Source organism: Lagenorhynchus albirostris, chromosome 15, assembly GCF_949774975.1.
Source record: "Lagenorhynchus albirostris chromosome 15, mLagAlb1.1, whole genome shotgun sequence".
Classification (NCBI taxonomy): Eukaryota; Metazoa; Chordata; class Mammalia; order Artiodactyla; family Delphinidae; genus Lagenorhynchus; species Lagenorhynchus albirostris.
In genome coordinates this window covers 13,536,788-13,554,600 of record NC_083109.1, presented here as the reverse complement: position 1 = coordinate 13,554,600, position 17,813 = coordinate 13,536,788, and the positions used below count along the sequence as shown (strand labels likewise).

The 17,813-nt window shown below is 47.1% G+C and overlaps 2 protein-coding genes across 10 annotated transcripts in view; one reads left to right on the top strand and one right to left on the bottom strand.

Annotated features, from left to right (window-relative positions):
• Positions 1–10,657, top strand: part of NCOA3 (nuclear receptor coactivator 3) — a 39,811-nt gene extending 29,154 nt beyond the window's left edge. For both annotated transcript variants that reach the window (XM_060123262.1, XM_060123261.1), the window contains 6 exons: positions 1,941–2,234; positions 3,333–3,437; positions 5,021–5,252; positions 6,052–6,226; positions 6,711–6,852; positions 7,171–10,657. In XM_060123262.1, coding sequence (XP_059979245.1) covers positions 1,941–2,234; positions 3,333–3,437; positions 5,021–5,252; positions 6,052–6,226; positions 6,711–6,852; positions 7,171–7,182 — 960 coding nt within the window. In that variant the 3' untranslated portion in view covers positions 7,183–10,657. The remainder of the gene's footprint in view (positions 1–1,940; positions 2,235–3,332; positions 3,438–5,020; positions 5,253–6,051; positions 6,227–6,710; positions 6,853–7,170) is intronic.
• Positions 10,658–11,250: 593 nt separating this feature from the next.
• SULF2 (sulfatase 2) overlaps positions 11,251–17,813 on the bottom strand; it is a 142,292-nt gene continuing 135,729 nt past the window's right edge. For 5 of the 8 annotated variants that reach the window (XM_060122344.1, XM_060122346.1, XM_060122345.1 and 2 more), the window contains 9 exons: positions 17,717–17,813; positions 17,156–17,250; positions 16,178–16,237; positions 15,601–15,770; positions 15,264–15,406; positions 14,081–14,204; positions 13,350–13,383; positions 13,055–13,108; positions 11,251–12,092 (listed from right to left, as the gene is read on the bottom strand). In XM_060122344.1, the coding sequence (XP_059978327.1) occupies positions 12,062–12,092; positions 13,055–13,108; positions 13,350–13,383; positions 14,081–14,204; positions 15,264–15,406; positions 15,601–15,770; positions 16,178–16,237; positions 17,156–17,250; positions 17,717–17,813 (808 nt within the window). In that variant the 3' untranslated portion in view covers positions 11,251–12,061. Of the gene's footprint in view, positions 12,093–12,825; positions 13,109–13,349; positions 13,384–14,080; positions 14,205–15,263; positions 15,407–15,600; positions 15,771–16,177; positions 16,238–17,155; positions 17,251–17,716 lie in introns of all 8 variants that reach the window. The other 3 variants (XR_009535057.1, XM_060122348.1, XM_060122347.1) reach the window with 3 other exon arrangements.

Sequence of the window (17,813 nt, the reverse complement as noted above, 5' to 3'; positions counted from 1 at the left end):
CAGGCACATGGGTCTCAGTTTCTCTGCTGTGTTGAGTTGCTTACTCCTCCCTACACTTTCTGTCTTCCAGATGCCTGTTGAAATTTTTTATCTTGTTGCCTTCAATATTCTCTTTTTTTTTGGATAAATACTACCTTTTAACTTTTTGCTGTCATTTTATCAGGGTTAGCAAGAAAGAGTATATTATGGTCTGGTTACTTTATAAACAGAAATCTCAGATTGCTGTCTGGAGTAGGGAATTGGTATTATGGCACAGAGTAGGCGCACAGATGGCAGGGAGATGTCTTGGGAAGGGTCATGGCAACAGAATGAAAAGAAGGGAAGGCCATGCGACATGTCACGGAGGAAAAGCTGACAGGACTTGCGCCCTGTCTGCACACATATGCACTCACACAGTTGGGAAGGGAGACTGGGGAATCGGAGTTGCTGGCGTTTAGCTCTGGGTGAATGGTGTTGCCATCTATTGTGATGTAGGGAAGATTGGAGAAGAATCGGGTGTTTTTTTTTTGTGGGAGGGACTGTTGATAATCACGCCTTCTGTTCTCTACATGTTAAGTTTGAGATGCCCAAGACGTCCAGGTAAAGATGTTGAGCACTCTTAACTGTATGAGCACAGTTAAGAGTCCGAGGCATTGGAGCTGGAGAAAGAAACTTGGCAGTTGTCACCAGTGGCTGAGGAGACCGAGTAGAAAAGGTAGCGAGAGGAAAGAAGAGGGCCTAGGGCGGATGAACTCTTAACATTCCTCCAAGGAAAGGCCCGAGATGGGGGAGAAAATAGAGAATGGTGTCACGGTCACCGCGGGGTGAGGTGTGCTTTAGGATGAGACTTGGTGAAGTGTCAACTGCACACTTGGCATCCTGTGCCCGAGGATGAGGAGTTAAAGGTGGATGCAGCACCTGCCTGGCTCTTCTTGTCTGAACATGGCAGGCTCTCCCCTCCTTCAGAGTGTTTATTTTTACTTCTTTTTCTGCTGGACATTACTTTGTATGCATGGTTAGCACATAGAGAAGTGATACCTGGCATGTAACACACTTAATAAATACTTGTTGAGTTAATAGTTTTCTTTCTCCTTCTCACATACAAATAGTGGATGACTGACCACCTTTAGGTTATTTATTTATTTATTTAGTTAGTTTTGGCTGCGTTGGGTCTTCGTTGCTGTGCACGGGCTTTCTTTAGTTGGCAGTAAGTGGGGGCTACTCTTCGTTGAGGTACGCGGGCTTCTCATTGCGGTGGCTTCTATCATTGCAGAGCATGGGCTCTAGAGCGCAGGCTCAGTAGTTGTAGCGCACGGGCTTAGTTGCTCTGCGGCATGTGGGATCTTCCTGGACCAGGGCTTGAACCCATGTGCCCTGCATTGGCAGGCGGATTCTTTTTTTTTTTTTTTTTTTTTTGGCAGGCGGATTCTTAACCACTGCGTGCCACCAGGGAAGCGCCCCACCTTTAGGTTTTGTTCATGTGGGGAATACACCTCAGGGGACATGGGCTGTTGTTGATTTACCTGTCTCTACTAAACTCGCCTCTTGCCACCTTCAGAAGCATTCTTGTGCAGATTACATGAGAATTCATTGATCACAGTGATTTTCATTGATTTATTTTACACTTGGCATGGGAGGTCAATGTTGGTACAGAAATCTTGTCTGGAACAAATAGTATTTCTCCAGGTACTCAATACATCGTAGATATTTGGCTCAGAAAATATTTGAGTGTCTCCCTGCGTGAGACCCTGTGCTCCGTAAGCACTAGGGCACAACTATTAAAAGATGGTTTGGTGTCTGGTCTCATGGAATTTAAGACAATAAATTTGATTTCGCTTTTGGAATTCTGCAATGTCATCGTTCACATATATTGACTTATATTTTTCACCTTCTTTAGAGCACTGTATTTCTGTTGGTTTCCCACGTGTACTTTACTATTCATTTGTGTGTTTGATGTTTAGGGACAAGCTTTGGAGTCCAAACAGGATGCTTTCCAAGGTCAAGAAGTGGCAGTAATGATGGAGCAGAAGGCAGCATTATATGGGCAGACGTACCCGACACAGGGGCCTCCAATGCAAGGAGCCTTTAATCTTCCGGGACAATCACCACCTTTTAACTCGATGATGAATCAGATGAACCAGCAAGGAGGTTTTCCTCTCCAAGGAATGCACCCTCGGGCCAACATCATGAGACCCCGGACAAACACTCCCAAGCAACTTAGAATGCAGCTTCAGCAGAGGCTGCAGGGCCAGCAGGTAACCAGTCACACGCCCGAAGCAGCTTTCCCTTTGGCCTCCTCCTCTTTCATTTGTTTTTGGACTGTGTTCTTTCAGGGCTCTTGCCACTGGCTCTCTATCCCTCGTCAACCAAAGAAATTCCTTTCGTTTTCATTTCTGTTAACATTTTACTTGTATGGATGGTTCCTTGCTAGGGAGTGGTTGTACTAGAGTTGGATACCTTTCTATAAGAATATTCTATTGTACAGGTTGAAAAATAAACAGTGTCCGAGAGGATTGCTCTTGGGGGAGAAGAGGTTTCTTGATGGCTTTGTAGTCTTAGAGGTAGATAATTTCTGTTATTAAGAGTCCTTAATGTTAATAGCCAGATGTTGAAACCTTATTGATTTGAGCAGAAACCTCTGAGTAAGGAACCTTTTGAGTAAGGAACCTCTGCTTTCTAGATGTGTTATACAGCTTGAGCTCTTTTAATATTTTTTTTCCGTTTCCTTTGTAACACATTTTTAAAAATTTATTTAAAAAAAATTTATTTTTATTTTGTATCTTGAGTGCACTGAGTTCTTAAATGTGGGGGGATCGAACCACATAAGGAGATGACTGAATTGAGAATCCAGTGAGCTGGAGACCCTTCCAGTGTATTAATGTTCCTAAAAGCGTAGGTACTCAGGAAAGCTGTGTTAATGCGTTCATGGTATCATTTTTTACCATTTCTTTCCACTAAAAATTACCCAGGAAAAGGTAGCAGAAGTAGTTTTTTCCAGTGTTACCTTTGATCAAATTAAAGCTATTTCCCCAATAGCCTAAGTAATCCCAGAGAAAATCTGACTTTATAAATTCTTTGAGTTCCTGCTGAAGACATTCTTTAAGCTGCAGAATTGCACTTTCACTTTTCCTCCTGTTGCTGAACATGAAGGCCACACATGCCAGCCCAGGGCTTTCCAGCACCAACCTTTTTGAAATGTGAAAGTGTGCTGCTTCAGCTTAGCCGTGACTTAGCCCGGTTAATGGGTTCAGAGGTGTCTTCATGACCTCGCTGGGTGGTGCCAAGGGTGTGGACAGCTGTTTGGGCTCATTGACGTGCTCCACTTGCATTCTAACCACCCTGTCTCTCCCCAGTTTTTGAATCAGAGCCGTCAGGCACTTGAAATGAAAATGGAAAACCCCACTGCTGGTGGGGCTGCGGTGATGAGGCCCATGATGCAGCCTCAGGTCAACTCCCAGGTGAGAAGAGAATAAGTCTCTCCGTGTTCAGGGCTGAATGCCCCGCATAGGGCTTGGCCCATGCTTGACTCTCAGTAAATGTTTATTAAACAAAGACAGTACATAATCCCAAATTTCTTGTGTAAGAACCCATCCCATGGTCCCATCACACTTTTTCTTCCCTTTGTCTCTCCTACTGGTAACTAGGAAGAATCAGAGGAAGAGAGGTTCTTTTATTAAAAACCACGGATTCATGTTTTTAAAGTTAGTTCCCCAGGGGTGGGGTGGGATGAATTGGGAGACTGGGATTGACATATATACACTATTGATACTGTGTATAAAAAAGATAACTAATGAGAACCTGCTGTATAGCTCAGGGAGCTTTGCTCAGTGCTCTGTGGTGACCCTACATGGGAAGGAAATCCAAAAAAGAGGGGATATATGTATACATATAGCTGATTCACTTTGCTGTACAGTAGAAACTTAACATTGTAAAGCAACTGTACTCCAGTAAAAATTAATAAAAAAATTAATTCCCTTTGTGATCAGTTGCTGTGTTGTGAAAACAGCTACCATTTACTTTTCAGGAATTGAAAATAACAGATCTGTAAACTTTTTTCTGTTCCTGGATTGTGAAACCACCTGCTCACTGCATAGAATTTGAAATTATAAGAAGTATAAAGAAGAAAATAAATAATTTATAATCCCACTCTCAGTGACAGCCTCTGAGATGACCTGATTTCCCGTAGTGGGAGGAATGCTGTTAAAGTTCTGTCTGCCCCCAGCGCATGGTGGACACTATATTAAGGCATTTCCTTAGTGTGCACAAGGCAGATGACTACACGAAAATCCCTACTGTGGTTTGAAATACTGTTAAACGACAACAATTCTGAAATGCCTAGTTTTTGCTGTTAGACCTACTCGGAAGTACCGATACCTATATATTTTCTTGATAGTCAGATCTCCTGTATAAGCTGAGCTAGGATGCTTTCCAAAAAGAGGATAAATGTTTGCTTTTTATCCTGGGTGATGATCTCTCCCAGCTGGCAAATCAACAGGTCAGCTTCCTTGTTCAGTGCTTTGATCCCGTCACCTCCTTACCCTTCACCTCTTCTGTCAGAAGGTTTAGAGAGACTACAAGAGCTTCTGGGGTGGATTCCTGCTTCTCCGAGTATAACCCCATCCCTTTGCTTTGTTTTTGGCTTCTCTTTTTGTTTCTCCCCCAAACATAGTCTCATTCCTGCCCCTTTTCTTCTTGCTGTTTTATTTCATAGTTTTTGAAGTTTGTCCTCAAATTCTACTCCTAAATGTTCTCTCACTTTGAGGAATGTTTTCTAACTATGTCAAAGCCCGATGACTTTTCTGCTTTCGTCCCCCAGCCCCCAGTAATTTCCAGGTCCCTGTTCTCCCCCAACGCTCATACCCACACCAAGCCAGAAAGCCTTTACCATAATGAGAATTGTGCCTTTCCTTTTTTGTAATTATATAGAAAGGCATTGGGTGTTTTTTCTCTCTGATACCTCATGTGTCATGGGGGCACTGTATGTATGAAATTGGCTAGCTCTTGCCACATGTGTGTAATTGCGTTCTTTCTTGGGCGTTAGCAGGGTTTCCTTAACGCCCAGATGGTCGCCCAGCGCAGCAGAGAGCTGCTGAGTCATCACTTCCGACAGCAGAGGGTGGCGATGATGATGCAGCAGCAGCAACAGCAGCAGCAGACCCAGGCCTTCAGTCCACCCCCTAACGTGACTGCGTCCCCCACCATGGACGGAGTCCTGGCAGGGCCTGCCATGCCACAAGCTCCACCCCAGCAGTTTCCATATCCACCAAATTATGGTAAATTTGTCAGGGATGATAACGTCTTCCTCAAAGTAACATTCCTACGGACGTAAGAGTCACTAGGTCTGTTGTAGATTAAAAGCAAATGCTATTCACTCTCTTTTATTTCACAAGAGAAACAAAATTAATTAAAAAATAACAGAACAAAAATGTCTACTGCAGTGCACAGATGATTGTCACTGAGATAGATGATCTATCATAGTGCAGGTTTTTTCCCACCAGGTCTTGTTTTTACAGTTCCCCACATCTTAATTTGGAAGAAAGACTTACCAGGGCCCATCCAGTACGTCCCAGCCTAGTAGAACTCTGCCATCTCCGAACAGTGAGAGCAATGCACTGTGTGGGCTTTTTGAGTTCCTTGTCTTGGTGGCTTGGACATATTAATTACAGTCATACCTTTGTGAGGTTCCAGGAGCATGGTGGGAGTGGGGCTAGGGGTATCTGTTACAGAGATGACATTTGAGGATGCGTCCCTGTCAGCTGGGGACACAGCTCTTTGCCCTCTAAAGGGGGATGGAGTGAGGAGCAGCGTGATACGGTGTCCTTTTTATACAGAAAGCTCACTGAAGTAACTGCCCTTCGGGGGATCCACACAGCGTGCATCTCTGTAGTAAGCCTGGCTCTAGTTGTCACCTTGGTGAGAAGCAAGAATTACTGGCAGGCAGCATCTTTATACCTTATACTTAACACATTCCCCCACCTTTAAAAAAGAACCTCAAGTTACTATAGAAAGCTGATATTCTAAGGAGGTAGCATTTGAGCATTGTAATTTCTTTCTCTTCTTTCTTTTTTAAAGGGATGGGACAGCAGCCAGATCCAGCCTTTGGTCGAGGGCCTAGTCCTCCCAGTGCGATGATATCATCAAGAATGGGTCCCTCCCAGAATCCCATGATGCAGCACCCTCAGACCGCACCCATGTATCAGTCCTCGGAAATGAAGGGCTGGCCGTCAGGAACCCTGACCAGGAACAGGTGAAGAACAGGGAATTTTTTTTTTTGGCTGGGCGGCTTGGCTTGCGGGATCTCAGTTCCCTGACCCGGGATTGAACCCAAGCCCATGGCAGTGAAATTGCAGAGTCTTAACTACTGGACTGCTGGGGAATTCCCAGAATAGGGACTTCATAAAAGTCGGCCACATTCTAGTGCCGGAAGTTCAGGGAATTAGTCTCTGTGTTTCTCAGCCAAGCCTGTTTGGGTGGGGAGCGCAGAGGTCCTAGGCTTACGTTAGAGAGTGTGTGATTTGGCTCATCTGTTTTGAGAAGCCTTCCTACTGTGCTCATCTCCACGAGGGTAGTGAGTACAGAGAGCTGTGAAAGATAGAAGGCAGGCTGTCAGAGTTTTCTTGCCCATGTTCTCTGCTTGAGTACAGCGACATTGACAAAATTGCGGTAGTCTCTGTGTGCGTGTCCTGTGTTACGAAAATGACCCAAGAGGTAATTTCCCACTTTCTTTACAGCTCTTTTTCCCAGCAGCAGTTTGCCCACCAGGGGAATCCTGCAGCGTATAGCATGGTGCACATGAATGGCAGCAGTGGTCCCATGGGACAGATGAACATGAACTCCGTGCCCATGACTGGCATGCCGATGGGTCCTGATCAGGTACGGGGTGGGGGGATCTGTTCCTTACCTTTCTCAAAAAATTTTTCCTGTTCTCTGGAGAGAACCAAAGCCTCAACTGTAATGTTAAAGGTCCTAGGTAGATTTTAAACTTGGATGTATAACTTAAAAATATATGTAATAATTGAAAAAACTTTTGGTTTGAAGGCATTGGGCCAGTTGATACTTTCAGAAATGTGGGATCTAAGAACTGAATCAGTCAGCCAGAGCCATGTTGCAAGCCATCAGTGTAGACATAACGGATTCTTTTCTGTTGGGCAAAGTGTGTGTTTTACTCATGTTACTTCTGGTTGCCAACAGAAATATTGCTGACGTCTCTACACCAGGACCTCCAAGGAAATCACTGTACAAATGACACTGCACTAGGATTATTGGGAGTAAAGAATCATTGTCTAGGCGCCCAGCTTTGAAGGAAGGACCAGCTTTGATCCCCATCAAGGGTATTTCAAGTGATGTCATTTGAGCAGGCAGGACTGGATTTTAAGCTGAAGCGTGATATCTACCTGTTATTTTTCCCTCCTCCTATGTATCATGGTGTTTAAAACAAATATTTTTGGCGTTCTGCCTTTTCAGGATGTGATTCTGGAGGTACGGAGTGTTACTGATCACAGAACTGTCCGGTGTCAGAAACTTTTTTCTGCTTGGCTATCCAAAGTCTTTGGAAAAAATGTAGGTGGGCCAGAGAACATTGGAGAAATCAAGAGATTAGAACATCCGGTTTCTTGATAGTTGCTGTATTGGGTGAAGCGCATGGTCCCAACCTCGAGTGTTTTTGTCACTGTCAGGTTCTGTCCCGGGAGTGGGCATTTCCAAGTTCTCCCTTAAGGATGGTGTTGAGTTGCTCTGACCCTACTCTTGGTTGTCCTAGGCTTTTTCCTAAATAGCATTTTTATCTGCCCCTAATGTCCTGTAATACTTCACCTCCAGGAATTGTCCTTGGTGTCAGATGGCATCGCAGAAGGGAAAGTAGATGACAGTATTTAATTGCAGCAGTCAGTGGCAATTTTTCGTATGCTAATGTGCAGCGGAGTGCACTTTATTTAAAAAGTAATGGATAAATGCAATATTCTCGAGGTCTTGAGGAACGGTGAACCACATACCTAGTTTTTGTCTAAACGAATCTGTTGGACAAGAACTATGATTGTTGTTGTTGTTGTTGTTGAAAGTACTGGTTTCACCCTTTGCCTATATGGTAGAGCAATAATGCTTTTTGAAAATAAACTGCAGAAAACCCAAGGCCAGGTACTGCATTCTGAATCAGAATTTCGCAGTGTTTCTGTGAATAGAATTTCTTTTGTAAATATGACCTTTAAGATATTGTATTATGTAAAATATGTATATACCTTTTTTTGTAGGTCACAACAACTCATTTTTACAGAGTTTGTGAAACTAAATATTTAACGTTGATTTCAGTAAGTTCAGCATGGTGAGGTTACCAACAGAAGTCATCCCCTGAATTTTGTGGCCTGGGGGATGGGGCAGTGGCCAACAGCTTTTCCTTGCCCCCAGCCTGAGATGCCTCGCTTGTTTTCAGTCTCTTAATCTCAGTGCTTTTTAAAGAGATCATTTAGATGTAGACATTTAAATTTTTTAAAAAAATTTCTCTACCAGAACTAAGCACTTTGTTAATTTTGGGGGAGAGAATAGATACGGGGAAATACACTTTAAAAAAAAAACCCAGATATCAAGGATTTTAAAAGATCAAGCAATTTGATTTCAAAGAAGAATCTTGGATTTTAAGCAGTCCATAAATTAAATGGCAGTTCGTGGTATTTTCTTTTAAAAAGTGAATACGTTGTCTTCTCATCCATTTTAGGAGTGCTCTAAGGTTTTGGTTGCTAGGACCTGAGTCCCACATTGAGATCCCAGGCGTAGAATCCTCAGTGTGTGGTTCCTGGTGTCTGCTCAGCTTGTCTTGTCCTTCCACTACTGTGATGTCTTTCCACGAGAATTGGAGGAGTAGCATCATGGTTATTTCCTAAGGAGTTCGGTCTCCATAGCAGCCAGTTTCATGCGATTCAGAGCCGAGGTCTGACTGGGCGCCTTTGCATTCCCTCCCTGCTCTGCCCCCACCCCTTTCTGCTGCTGCCACTTGTCGGTTGGGAATAGGGAAGAAAGTCAAGTTTAATTGCCTTTACCTGGTTTACTTTATCAGGTTCAAACAGTTGAATGAAATTGGGTTTTTGGACTAGCTATGAATTTCAAATGTCTGTTAGCCTTGGTGTCGTTTCCTAGCAATAACTGAGAGCCAGTTAAAATTTTTTCACACGTTTAGCCAATATTTGTAGGTGTCTCTGAAGGTGAGATCATTTAATTTCTTTGACCTATGAGTAAGTGAAACCTGTGTTTCCAGAACCACCACTAGAGTGGAGTTGAGTTTCACACTCCCCCCACCTGGTTAAAAACAAATCTAAGATTATAAATCCATCAGCTTCCATCGAGTGGCCTGTACTTTTTAGGTAACACATCCTCTGGTCTGGAGACGGAGGCAGAGCTGAATGAGAGTCTCTGTCTTTTTAAACACAGTTGTATCAGATGTACTGAACCCTTCTTGTTGAAGTCACACGTGTGTGGGAGAAAGAGAATGGTGCTCTTACCCTTTCTTGACTTTTAATTAAAAACAAAAAGTTTTGTGATTCTTTTCCTCAATCAGTCCTGACTCCAGGCTAAGTGGAAGGCAGCACCCCCTTTTTATATGGAAGAAAAATGAAGTTTATTATAAGTTTTTATATTTTCTACTTGTTCATTTTATTGGTGCAAATTGAGATTTTGTTTCCTTTTAATAGATGCAGTCTTTGAGATAATTTGTTGTTTTTACCTTTATTCCCGTTTTATCTTTTTCGGATAATTCTCTTTGTACTCCTCTGCCTACCTCTCCTCACTCCTCCTCCCCTCACCCCCACCACTTTTTTAAACCTTAGTATCTGTTGGGTGAACAGTGTAAGTAATGTTTTCATCTGCTTTTAGAATGTGAGATATTTCCAGTACCTACTTTTTTGCTGAATCCAAAGATATATAAATATAAATATATATATATTTTATAAAGATCAAAATGATATAAAGGAGATACGTTTCTTCCTTTAAAAAAACAAATAGAAATCCATTGTTAATGTTCATATTATGATGCCACTTTTCTAAACTGTGCATCTTGATGGAAAGGTGTAAATATCAATCAATAGGACTGCTTAATCAGTATTTAATATCTAAGGTGAGTTGGGGATGTATAGGGGCGGGGTACTACAGAACATAGCTGGCTTGCTGTCCTACAAATTCCTTGATCCATAGACAGATGCAGCTGGAAAGTAAACAGAATGGATTGCCAGCTACCCATATGCCTGTCCAGTTCCCTTTTTATTTGCAGAATCCGTGCATTTGTTCACAAGTGGGAAGTTCACAGGAGTAAAACCTCTTGGGTAGATGAACTCTCCCCTGCTGCAGAGGAGCAGGGGCTGTTATGTGGCCCCGAGGCAGACTGTTTCATCGTGAGCAGGCTGTTCTCCTTTTCCTTCCTTCTCTTTCTTTCTCTCGTTCCCATATTTGGAATTTTGAAGAAGATGGACATGTCATGCTGAGAGCAATATTTAAATTCTCAGGAATTGACTTACAGTGTTGAGAATGAATTCACTTTCAATTTTACATTAAATGTTGTTTTTAAAAAATATAAACCACACTGCAAAGAATCCAAACCACGTGGGATAACTTATGAGATGGTTGAGTGGTAAGCTGTGACTCCTTTGTTGATCATTTTGGACGTCATTGTAAATAAAGGTTTCTATTTAAAATTGAAGGCTGAGAGTGTGCCACTTTTTTTTTTTTTAATCCCAAGAAATCCTATTTCAGATAATAGTAGCAGTTTCTGTGAGGCTAAGAGAAATCTGGAAAGCATGGCCCTGTTCTTACACGAGGTAAGTGCTTGGGGGTCATGTGTTAGGGAGAAACGTGCTGGGCCAGGTGATGGCCGAAGTTCCTCCTCCTCCCAGTCTAGCGTTCCGACAGCTACCTTTACCCGTTGGACTACCCAGTATACGACGCAGGGCTGGATAAGGTGAGTTGCTTTGCAGTTGGTTAATACTTTTATAAAAGTGGGGTCCTAAAGCTGGTGTGATATGACACTTACCTTTGAGGTCCCTGAAGTATGGTAAATTCTAGTCAATTTATAACCATGTATTCCCTTTTAAAAAACCATCTAAACCCATGGTGTCTCCTTCCAAAAAGGTGTTGACTGGTGGTATCTTGAATGCTTTTTAACTAAAAAAAACCAAACACACCCAAAAGACCCCTAAGAGTGGCCTTTTAGAAAATGTCAAAGGTTCCCTCATACCACCTGCTGGTCACTGGCTGGGGTTTTCAACGTTGTTTGACAATACTTAGACTACAAAATTTCTTTACAAATACAGTTTTATTAAAACTTGGGACATACATCAACTTCGTGTCTTTGCAGGACTTTAAAAAACATCAGTTCTGGGACAGATAACAAAGGAATCCTGGGAGAAATGGCATCTGGTCAGGAAGAGGAAAGTCTACAACTGCACGGGCTTTTCTGTTACATGGGCCACAGCGTTTATTGACACCACCACTCTTGAAAATTGGGCTTTCTTATTAGTCAAATCCCCCTAAAAGTTCCCGAGCTGGTTACATGTAAATAGTCACATATATACAGTGAAGTCAGTTTCTTCAGAGGCAGCCAGGGTTCTAGTGTGAAGTATAAATTTATGACTTTTGTGCTGTTGACTCATTGTGAAACTCGGTCGCCATTTCCTGCCTCTGTCCTGCTTCCTAGTTCCTTCTTTGTGAACGGCCAAAAGAATAAGAGGATTTAAAACAGGGTGGTTCTTACCCTGTGCTTTAAAAAAATTCCAGTGACGTTCACCCTTGGGGAAAATTTCCAAGAAAACCTCTCTGTTGTTCTTCCCTTGTGAGCCTCTCAGAGAGGGTTAGTGGTGACCTTTTGATATGAAAATGCATTTTGTGCAGCTGGTGAGGTATACTCCATAGCAAAAGCAGGGGCAAAAATGGACTCCCAAGTCTCACTACTCCTGGATGCTTCTCTTCCAGAATCTGCCACGTTGACTGAAAGCGAATTCTGTGTGTCTCAGGCTTCTTGGCTAACATCATAGGTCTGCTGGAAGTCATTCAGAGTTTTTCATTGTACAGGTGATGCCTCTGTTTTTGGAGGTCCATCTCATGCTTCTTAACCTTCCCAGCCTTCCCACAGTTGTCCCCTGTGGAACAAAGCAAACTCATTTACCACGCTGCTTATGGATTTCTTAATTGGTCCTACAGCTGAGTCAGCTTCGCTTCAAGGATGTGGCTGCTGAGAAGGAATATTTCTAGATCCCTCAGGGCTTGCTATCACCTAATCATCTAGATTGTCAGTTGGCTTACAGAGTCAGTGGCTGGCAAAGATGTCATTTAAAGATCTGGATAGGATAGTGGCTAAGGAGAAAGTGAGATGTAAAGATCAAGTGCTTTCCTTCTGGTAGCACCAAAGAAATGCTTAACTAACTGGCCCATTATTTTTCCTGTTAAAGCCACACAGGTTTATATGCATATAAAGACAGAAATGAGTAGGCCACAGGTTGCAAATGGCAGCTCACCCAGGGGGCTGGTTGGCCTGCATGGGAACTTCATGTCAGATTAGTTGCCAACATTAACAAATTGTCACACATATCTACGTTTCTGGATTTTCTCGAGGAAGCAGAGGATTCAAATTGCATCCCATTCCATTCTCTTTAGACCAGAGTGACTTCTCCAGGTTGCCACAGCCTCCTGGCCCCTACCAGCCCCTGTTGGCCCTGGAGTTCGTAGCACGGATGTTTTGGAAACTATTCAATGAGGCCACCTTGCCGCTGACACGGTGGACCAAGTAGCACCTCTGCAGCCACAGCCTTCAAGACGCCTGGCACTTAGCTGACTGACATGGTTCTCAGCCTCTCAGGAAGGCCTGGAGCTTACCAAGCACAGATGATGACGTGGAGAACAACGGTGTATTAGACAAAGTATAATCTAGAACATGAAATATATCCAAGTATGTTATTTTATGGGAAAGACTGACATGACTGCTTCCCCTCTTACGGGAACAGATGAGAGGAGTAAGTGAGAAAGGGCACGCATGCAGAACAGCCTCGGCAAAACAAAGTGGATCAGGCCAGATGTCGACTGGTAAACTGGTTCCTCAACTCACAGTGATTTGGAAGAAGGTCTCTTCATTTCTGGCCACTTTCGACGCTGAAACTGCCTAAGGTTTCGAGTGTCAAAAGGAGAAAGAGTGTTAACCGTCACCAAGAAAGAAAAAGTGACCCCCAAAGAACTAGACAAAGAAGGTCGCTTAGTGGACACCTATCGCTGGTGGGTGAGCTAGGCCCCTGGCAGACCAGAGAAAGGTAGCATCCCAACCTCACACGTGCAACCTCGAGGTTAGACTACAGGATGGGCCACCATATGGGGCGACTGTCAGGCTTTAAAAGCAAAAGCAATACCTGTATTGTTCATAGCTTCCTCCATCTTTCAGTCCTAAAGGAGAGAGAAATGCACGACATGGAAGCAGGTAAATAAGGGCAAAAGTGGCACAAACAAGGACAGACTTTATAACTGCCTCTTTTTCTTCTTTAAAACACTTCAGGTTTTTTTGTCACAAACCCATGATGTTGGTAGTGGCTCCTAGACAGAGGGGACTGAATTACCAGGTGAGCTGTCCCTAAGACTCTTGGTAGGTCGCCTACACTCTCGTGGCCTCTTATCGATTTCAGGCTCCTGCTGCAGTCGCTCAGCACTGACCTTGGTCATAGCGGGGGAGCCACATGTGGGCACGGAACACCTATGCTACAGCGGACAGAAAGCCGAGGGCAGCGGGGAGATCCCGAGTGTGGGCTCTCGGCAAATTTCCCAGAGGATGTGGTAGCGTGACCAAGTGCGTGCGCTCTGGACCCAGTCACGTCACTCATCCATAAAACGAGGACAAGCAGATTCACCTCAGAGGCTTGTCGGAGGCCTGTCAGTTAATGCAGGTAAAGCACTCAGCACCCTGGTGGGCTGACAGTGCAGGCACTTATCCTAAAAGTAGCACGTGGTTGGTGAATGTTAGGAAGGTGATATTATAGCTACTGGTGAGAATTCACCAACTCCTGGTGATTCTGGGTTCCCTCTTCAGACAGGACCATCTCCGTCCCCTCCTGTGGTCACCCCGCACCACGCTGGGGCACCTGCTCACCCAGGTCCATGTTCCGGGTCCGGGGGTTACACTGCCTGTAACCCTTGCAGCTCCTCAGCTCCATGAGCTGCACATGTAGCTGATTGAGGATGTCCCTGTCCAGGGTGTTCACTGCATTCATCAACTGGTTGGAAAAAAGGTAGGTTATCAATGAGGTGAAGACTCCCCCACCCAGCCCCCTTCTACCATCTGGGGGACTGACTTCAGGCAGGTGGGGAGTACAAGGTGTGGAGGGATGGTGAGCTGTACTTCCACAGGAGCTGGGGTTTGGAACAGTTAGAACTACCTTTTGCCTCTAGCCCCACGTGCATGAAATCTCAAAATAAAAACCGCCTCTGTGTACGTCACATTGAACTCCTGGAGCCACTGGTCAGGAAATTTACCAAGCTTGCAAAGAAGCTTGGAACCCAACCCCGTATTTTTAAGCAGCCTTCCTTCACAGCCCCTCAGGGCCTCTGGATGGAAAAGCAGCCATCTGGCGAAGGACTGGGTGAGTGACCTTGTCCTTACCTGCTCTGGGAGCCGCTGGTGACCCACTAACCTACCAGCTCTGTCACCCCCTTTTGTAAAATACAGGGATGACCTATCAAAGGAGAAAGACTGGTGGCCTGTACGGTAATTAGAGCAAAACAAGACAATCGAGTTGCTTGCACTTACAAATCGTGTAAAAGATTACTTTCAGACTTTTCTTGAAACATGGAAGACTGGGCAATGCCGAGGCCATGCTACTGAGAAGCTCTAGCGCTGAAGCTGGGTCGTGACCATCTGTTTCAGAAGGGACACGCACGTTCCAGTCACCAGGCTCCGTGGCCGCTTCAGTCCCGCATGGATTCAGTTGGGTTAATATAGGGGAAGCGCGGAGTAAGGGCTGCCTGAGTGTTAGTTACCAGCCTGTCGTCTGTAGGGTTTGGCCTGACCCGAAGGACCCCCGAGCCTCCAAAGTTCTAGGCGTCTTCCCAAGATCCCCCAAAACCTGCTGGAACCGTGCCAGGTGCGTAAGTTGGAGGGAAGAGGCTGTACCCGGACGCAGGAAGGGCAGATGGCACAGAGTCCCAGCCTTCCTGGTGGCTTCAACTCACTTCTGCTGTCTTAGGGACTCAGTGGGACTTGAAAAACCGGTTATCACTTCCTCGGGGGACCTACCTGGCAGGGGCCCCATTTCTCCAGCCTGTGTTGTCCGTACCTGGTAGGGGTCTGTGTTGAGATCAAAGTACTCTAGGAAGCCGGTTGCAAATTCACAGAAGAGGAAGTTGTGGGTCTCATTGATGGTCCTCATGCACCAGTACGTGTTGTTGTTGGCGCTGGTGCAGGCGCAGAAGGGCCCCACTGCCAGGGAGGAGAGCACGCCCTGAGCCGGAGAGGCCCTGGCTGCCAGCCCCTTCCTGCCGGAGCACTTGACCCCTGAGGTTGCTGGGGGGCCTGTTCCTGAAAGACCCTCAGGGTCTGTCCAGGAAGCACTCACAAGCTGGGGGCCCTGGGGCCCCCGGGAGGACCCCCCGCCCTGGGCCCGGCTGGCTCACGCGTCCAGAGGGGTGCCGTCTGCCAGTGCTGGTTGTCGTGGGTGAAGCACGTGAGGCCGGGCATGCTGCACGTGTCGTTGTTCTGCAGCCGCCTGAGCAGCTTGCGGAGCTGCTTCTTGCGCTTCTGCTCCCGCCGCAGCCACACCTTGTCCTTCTCCTGCAAACCCTTCCTAGGGGCACACGGGGCCGCACGCCTCACACCTCCCCTGACCCCACCTTGGAGCCTCTTCCTGCCCAGGGAGCCAGGGTCATGGCCCTGGAGGGTTCCCAAAGGGAAGGCCCTTTGCCCAGGTCGCACTGCTGGTCCTTGGCAGGGCTGGGGCCGGACGAGGCTCCTGTCGTCCGACGTTAGCTCCTGCGGCAGCACAGGGCTAGGGCGCTTCCTGCTCACACCCGCCCCTGGGGCCTGTGTCCCGCCCTGCCCTGCAGTAACCCGCTCCGGCCACAGAGGGGCACCCGGACCCCTGCTCGTTGTTGATCTGGCAGTCGGGCCTCTGCGCCTCCCAGGGAAAGGCCAGGACTTGGCTTGTCCTTGTTTGTTTTGGCTTAAGGGAGGGCCGGCCGCCGCTGCCCTTACCTGAACGGATGCAGGCTGGAGCCTTTGTGCTTGAGGCGGCCTTTGTGCTGGGCGTGGTAACTGCAACAGACCCCCAGCCTGGCTTTCAGACCCTGTGCCCAAGGCCACACCGTGGGGTGGCTGCGAACTGCGCTTCTCTGGGATCCCTGTTTCTCCTTCTGGGGCGGTGCTGGGGAGGTACTCTCCCCTGAGTGGCAGCCTGCCCAGCTCCTTCCTCCATACGTGACCTGGGAGCCCCCGGCTGAAGGCCTCAGCCAGACAGAAGGTCGGGGTAGAGGCGAGTTAACCAAGTCTGGAGGCTGGGCGTGGCTCTGCTGGCTTTAGCCTCAGCATCTCCAGGCGGGTTGCCCCCAGGCCCCCACCCACCTCACGCTTGCTGAGGGCCAGCCCTGGGGGAACCCGTATTTTGTAAGCCCTTTCTGGAAAGGCAGCAGTGACTACAGTAGCCACTAACCACATGTGGCTATTTCAATTTTAATTAAACTACCAATTCGGTTCCTCAGCTCCGGTGGCCGCAGTTCAGCTCTCAGTAGCCACGTGTGGTTGGCTGGTGGCTACCACACGGGGCAGCACAGATACAGCTGCTTCCATCACCAGAGAGGTTCTGTTGGACGGCACTGCTCGCGAGTTCAGACCCTTGGGCTGGGGGTTCCCTGAGCTGGTAACGTGGGCCTTGGGCCACGTGGGCTGTTCCCGGAAGGGCAGTCAGCAGAGGCACTTTTCCCTCCCGGGAACCGGCTCCACAATCAAGGGCCTGCCTGTCAGCAGTGCGTGAATCTGGGTGGTACCCGAGGGGCAGTGCTTTCTGCCCCGTGGCTGACAACGGGGATCTGAATTATTACTAATTACGTCTATCCTAAGCAAGGAGACAGGGATATAAAAATAACGAAAGGAGTCACAGAGGAGGGGATGCTGCATCTCTAGAGTGATCCCGCAAGAGCACTGGGGCCTTCCCGGGCCTTTCTGCTACCTCCTCACCTGACTTTGTGACAGTCACATTCTTCTGGCCGCTTTTTCTTCAGGTGACCGCGGACTTCCCTCAGGTTCTTAATTTTGTTCTGCAGGGTCTCGATCTGAGGGAGGGAGCAGGAGAGGAGGCCGTGAGCCTCTGGGGGGCTGGGTCAGCAGGGCTGGCCTGGCGGGGCCTCCCAGCCACTGTGCGCGTCTGTGGGCGCTGGGGGGGGGCGGTCCTTGGTTCCACCCGCTGAAGGACCTGTGGGTCATTCTCCTGTCTTGTCTTGCCCGAGAACCCGCTGAGCCCATGGGGGACTTCAGGGTCTCCCCCCAGGCCTGTTGGAAGGGCTGAGTGTGGTGTGAGCATCTTGTCGATCACAAAGGGGTACGACGTGGCTGTGCTGTTCCCCCCACCCCAATCCGGCAGGAGCTGTCTGTCTGAGGCCAGGACCGACACTGCCGGCCCTGGTGAAGGATTCTGCGGGGCCTCCCTCCCCTGGGCCTGGCCTCCCTGCCTTCGGCTGTGGCTGGTGGCCCCGCCGAGCTCGGGGTCGTGAGAACCCTCCCGGCCCAGACTCCTGTCACCTCGTGGTCAATGTGCAGCTTGTGGTCCTTCCAGGCCTGCAGGGACTTGTACAGGTCCAGGTCGCACTGGACCGTGTCGTTCTCCAGGATGTAGCAC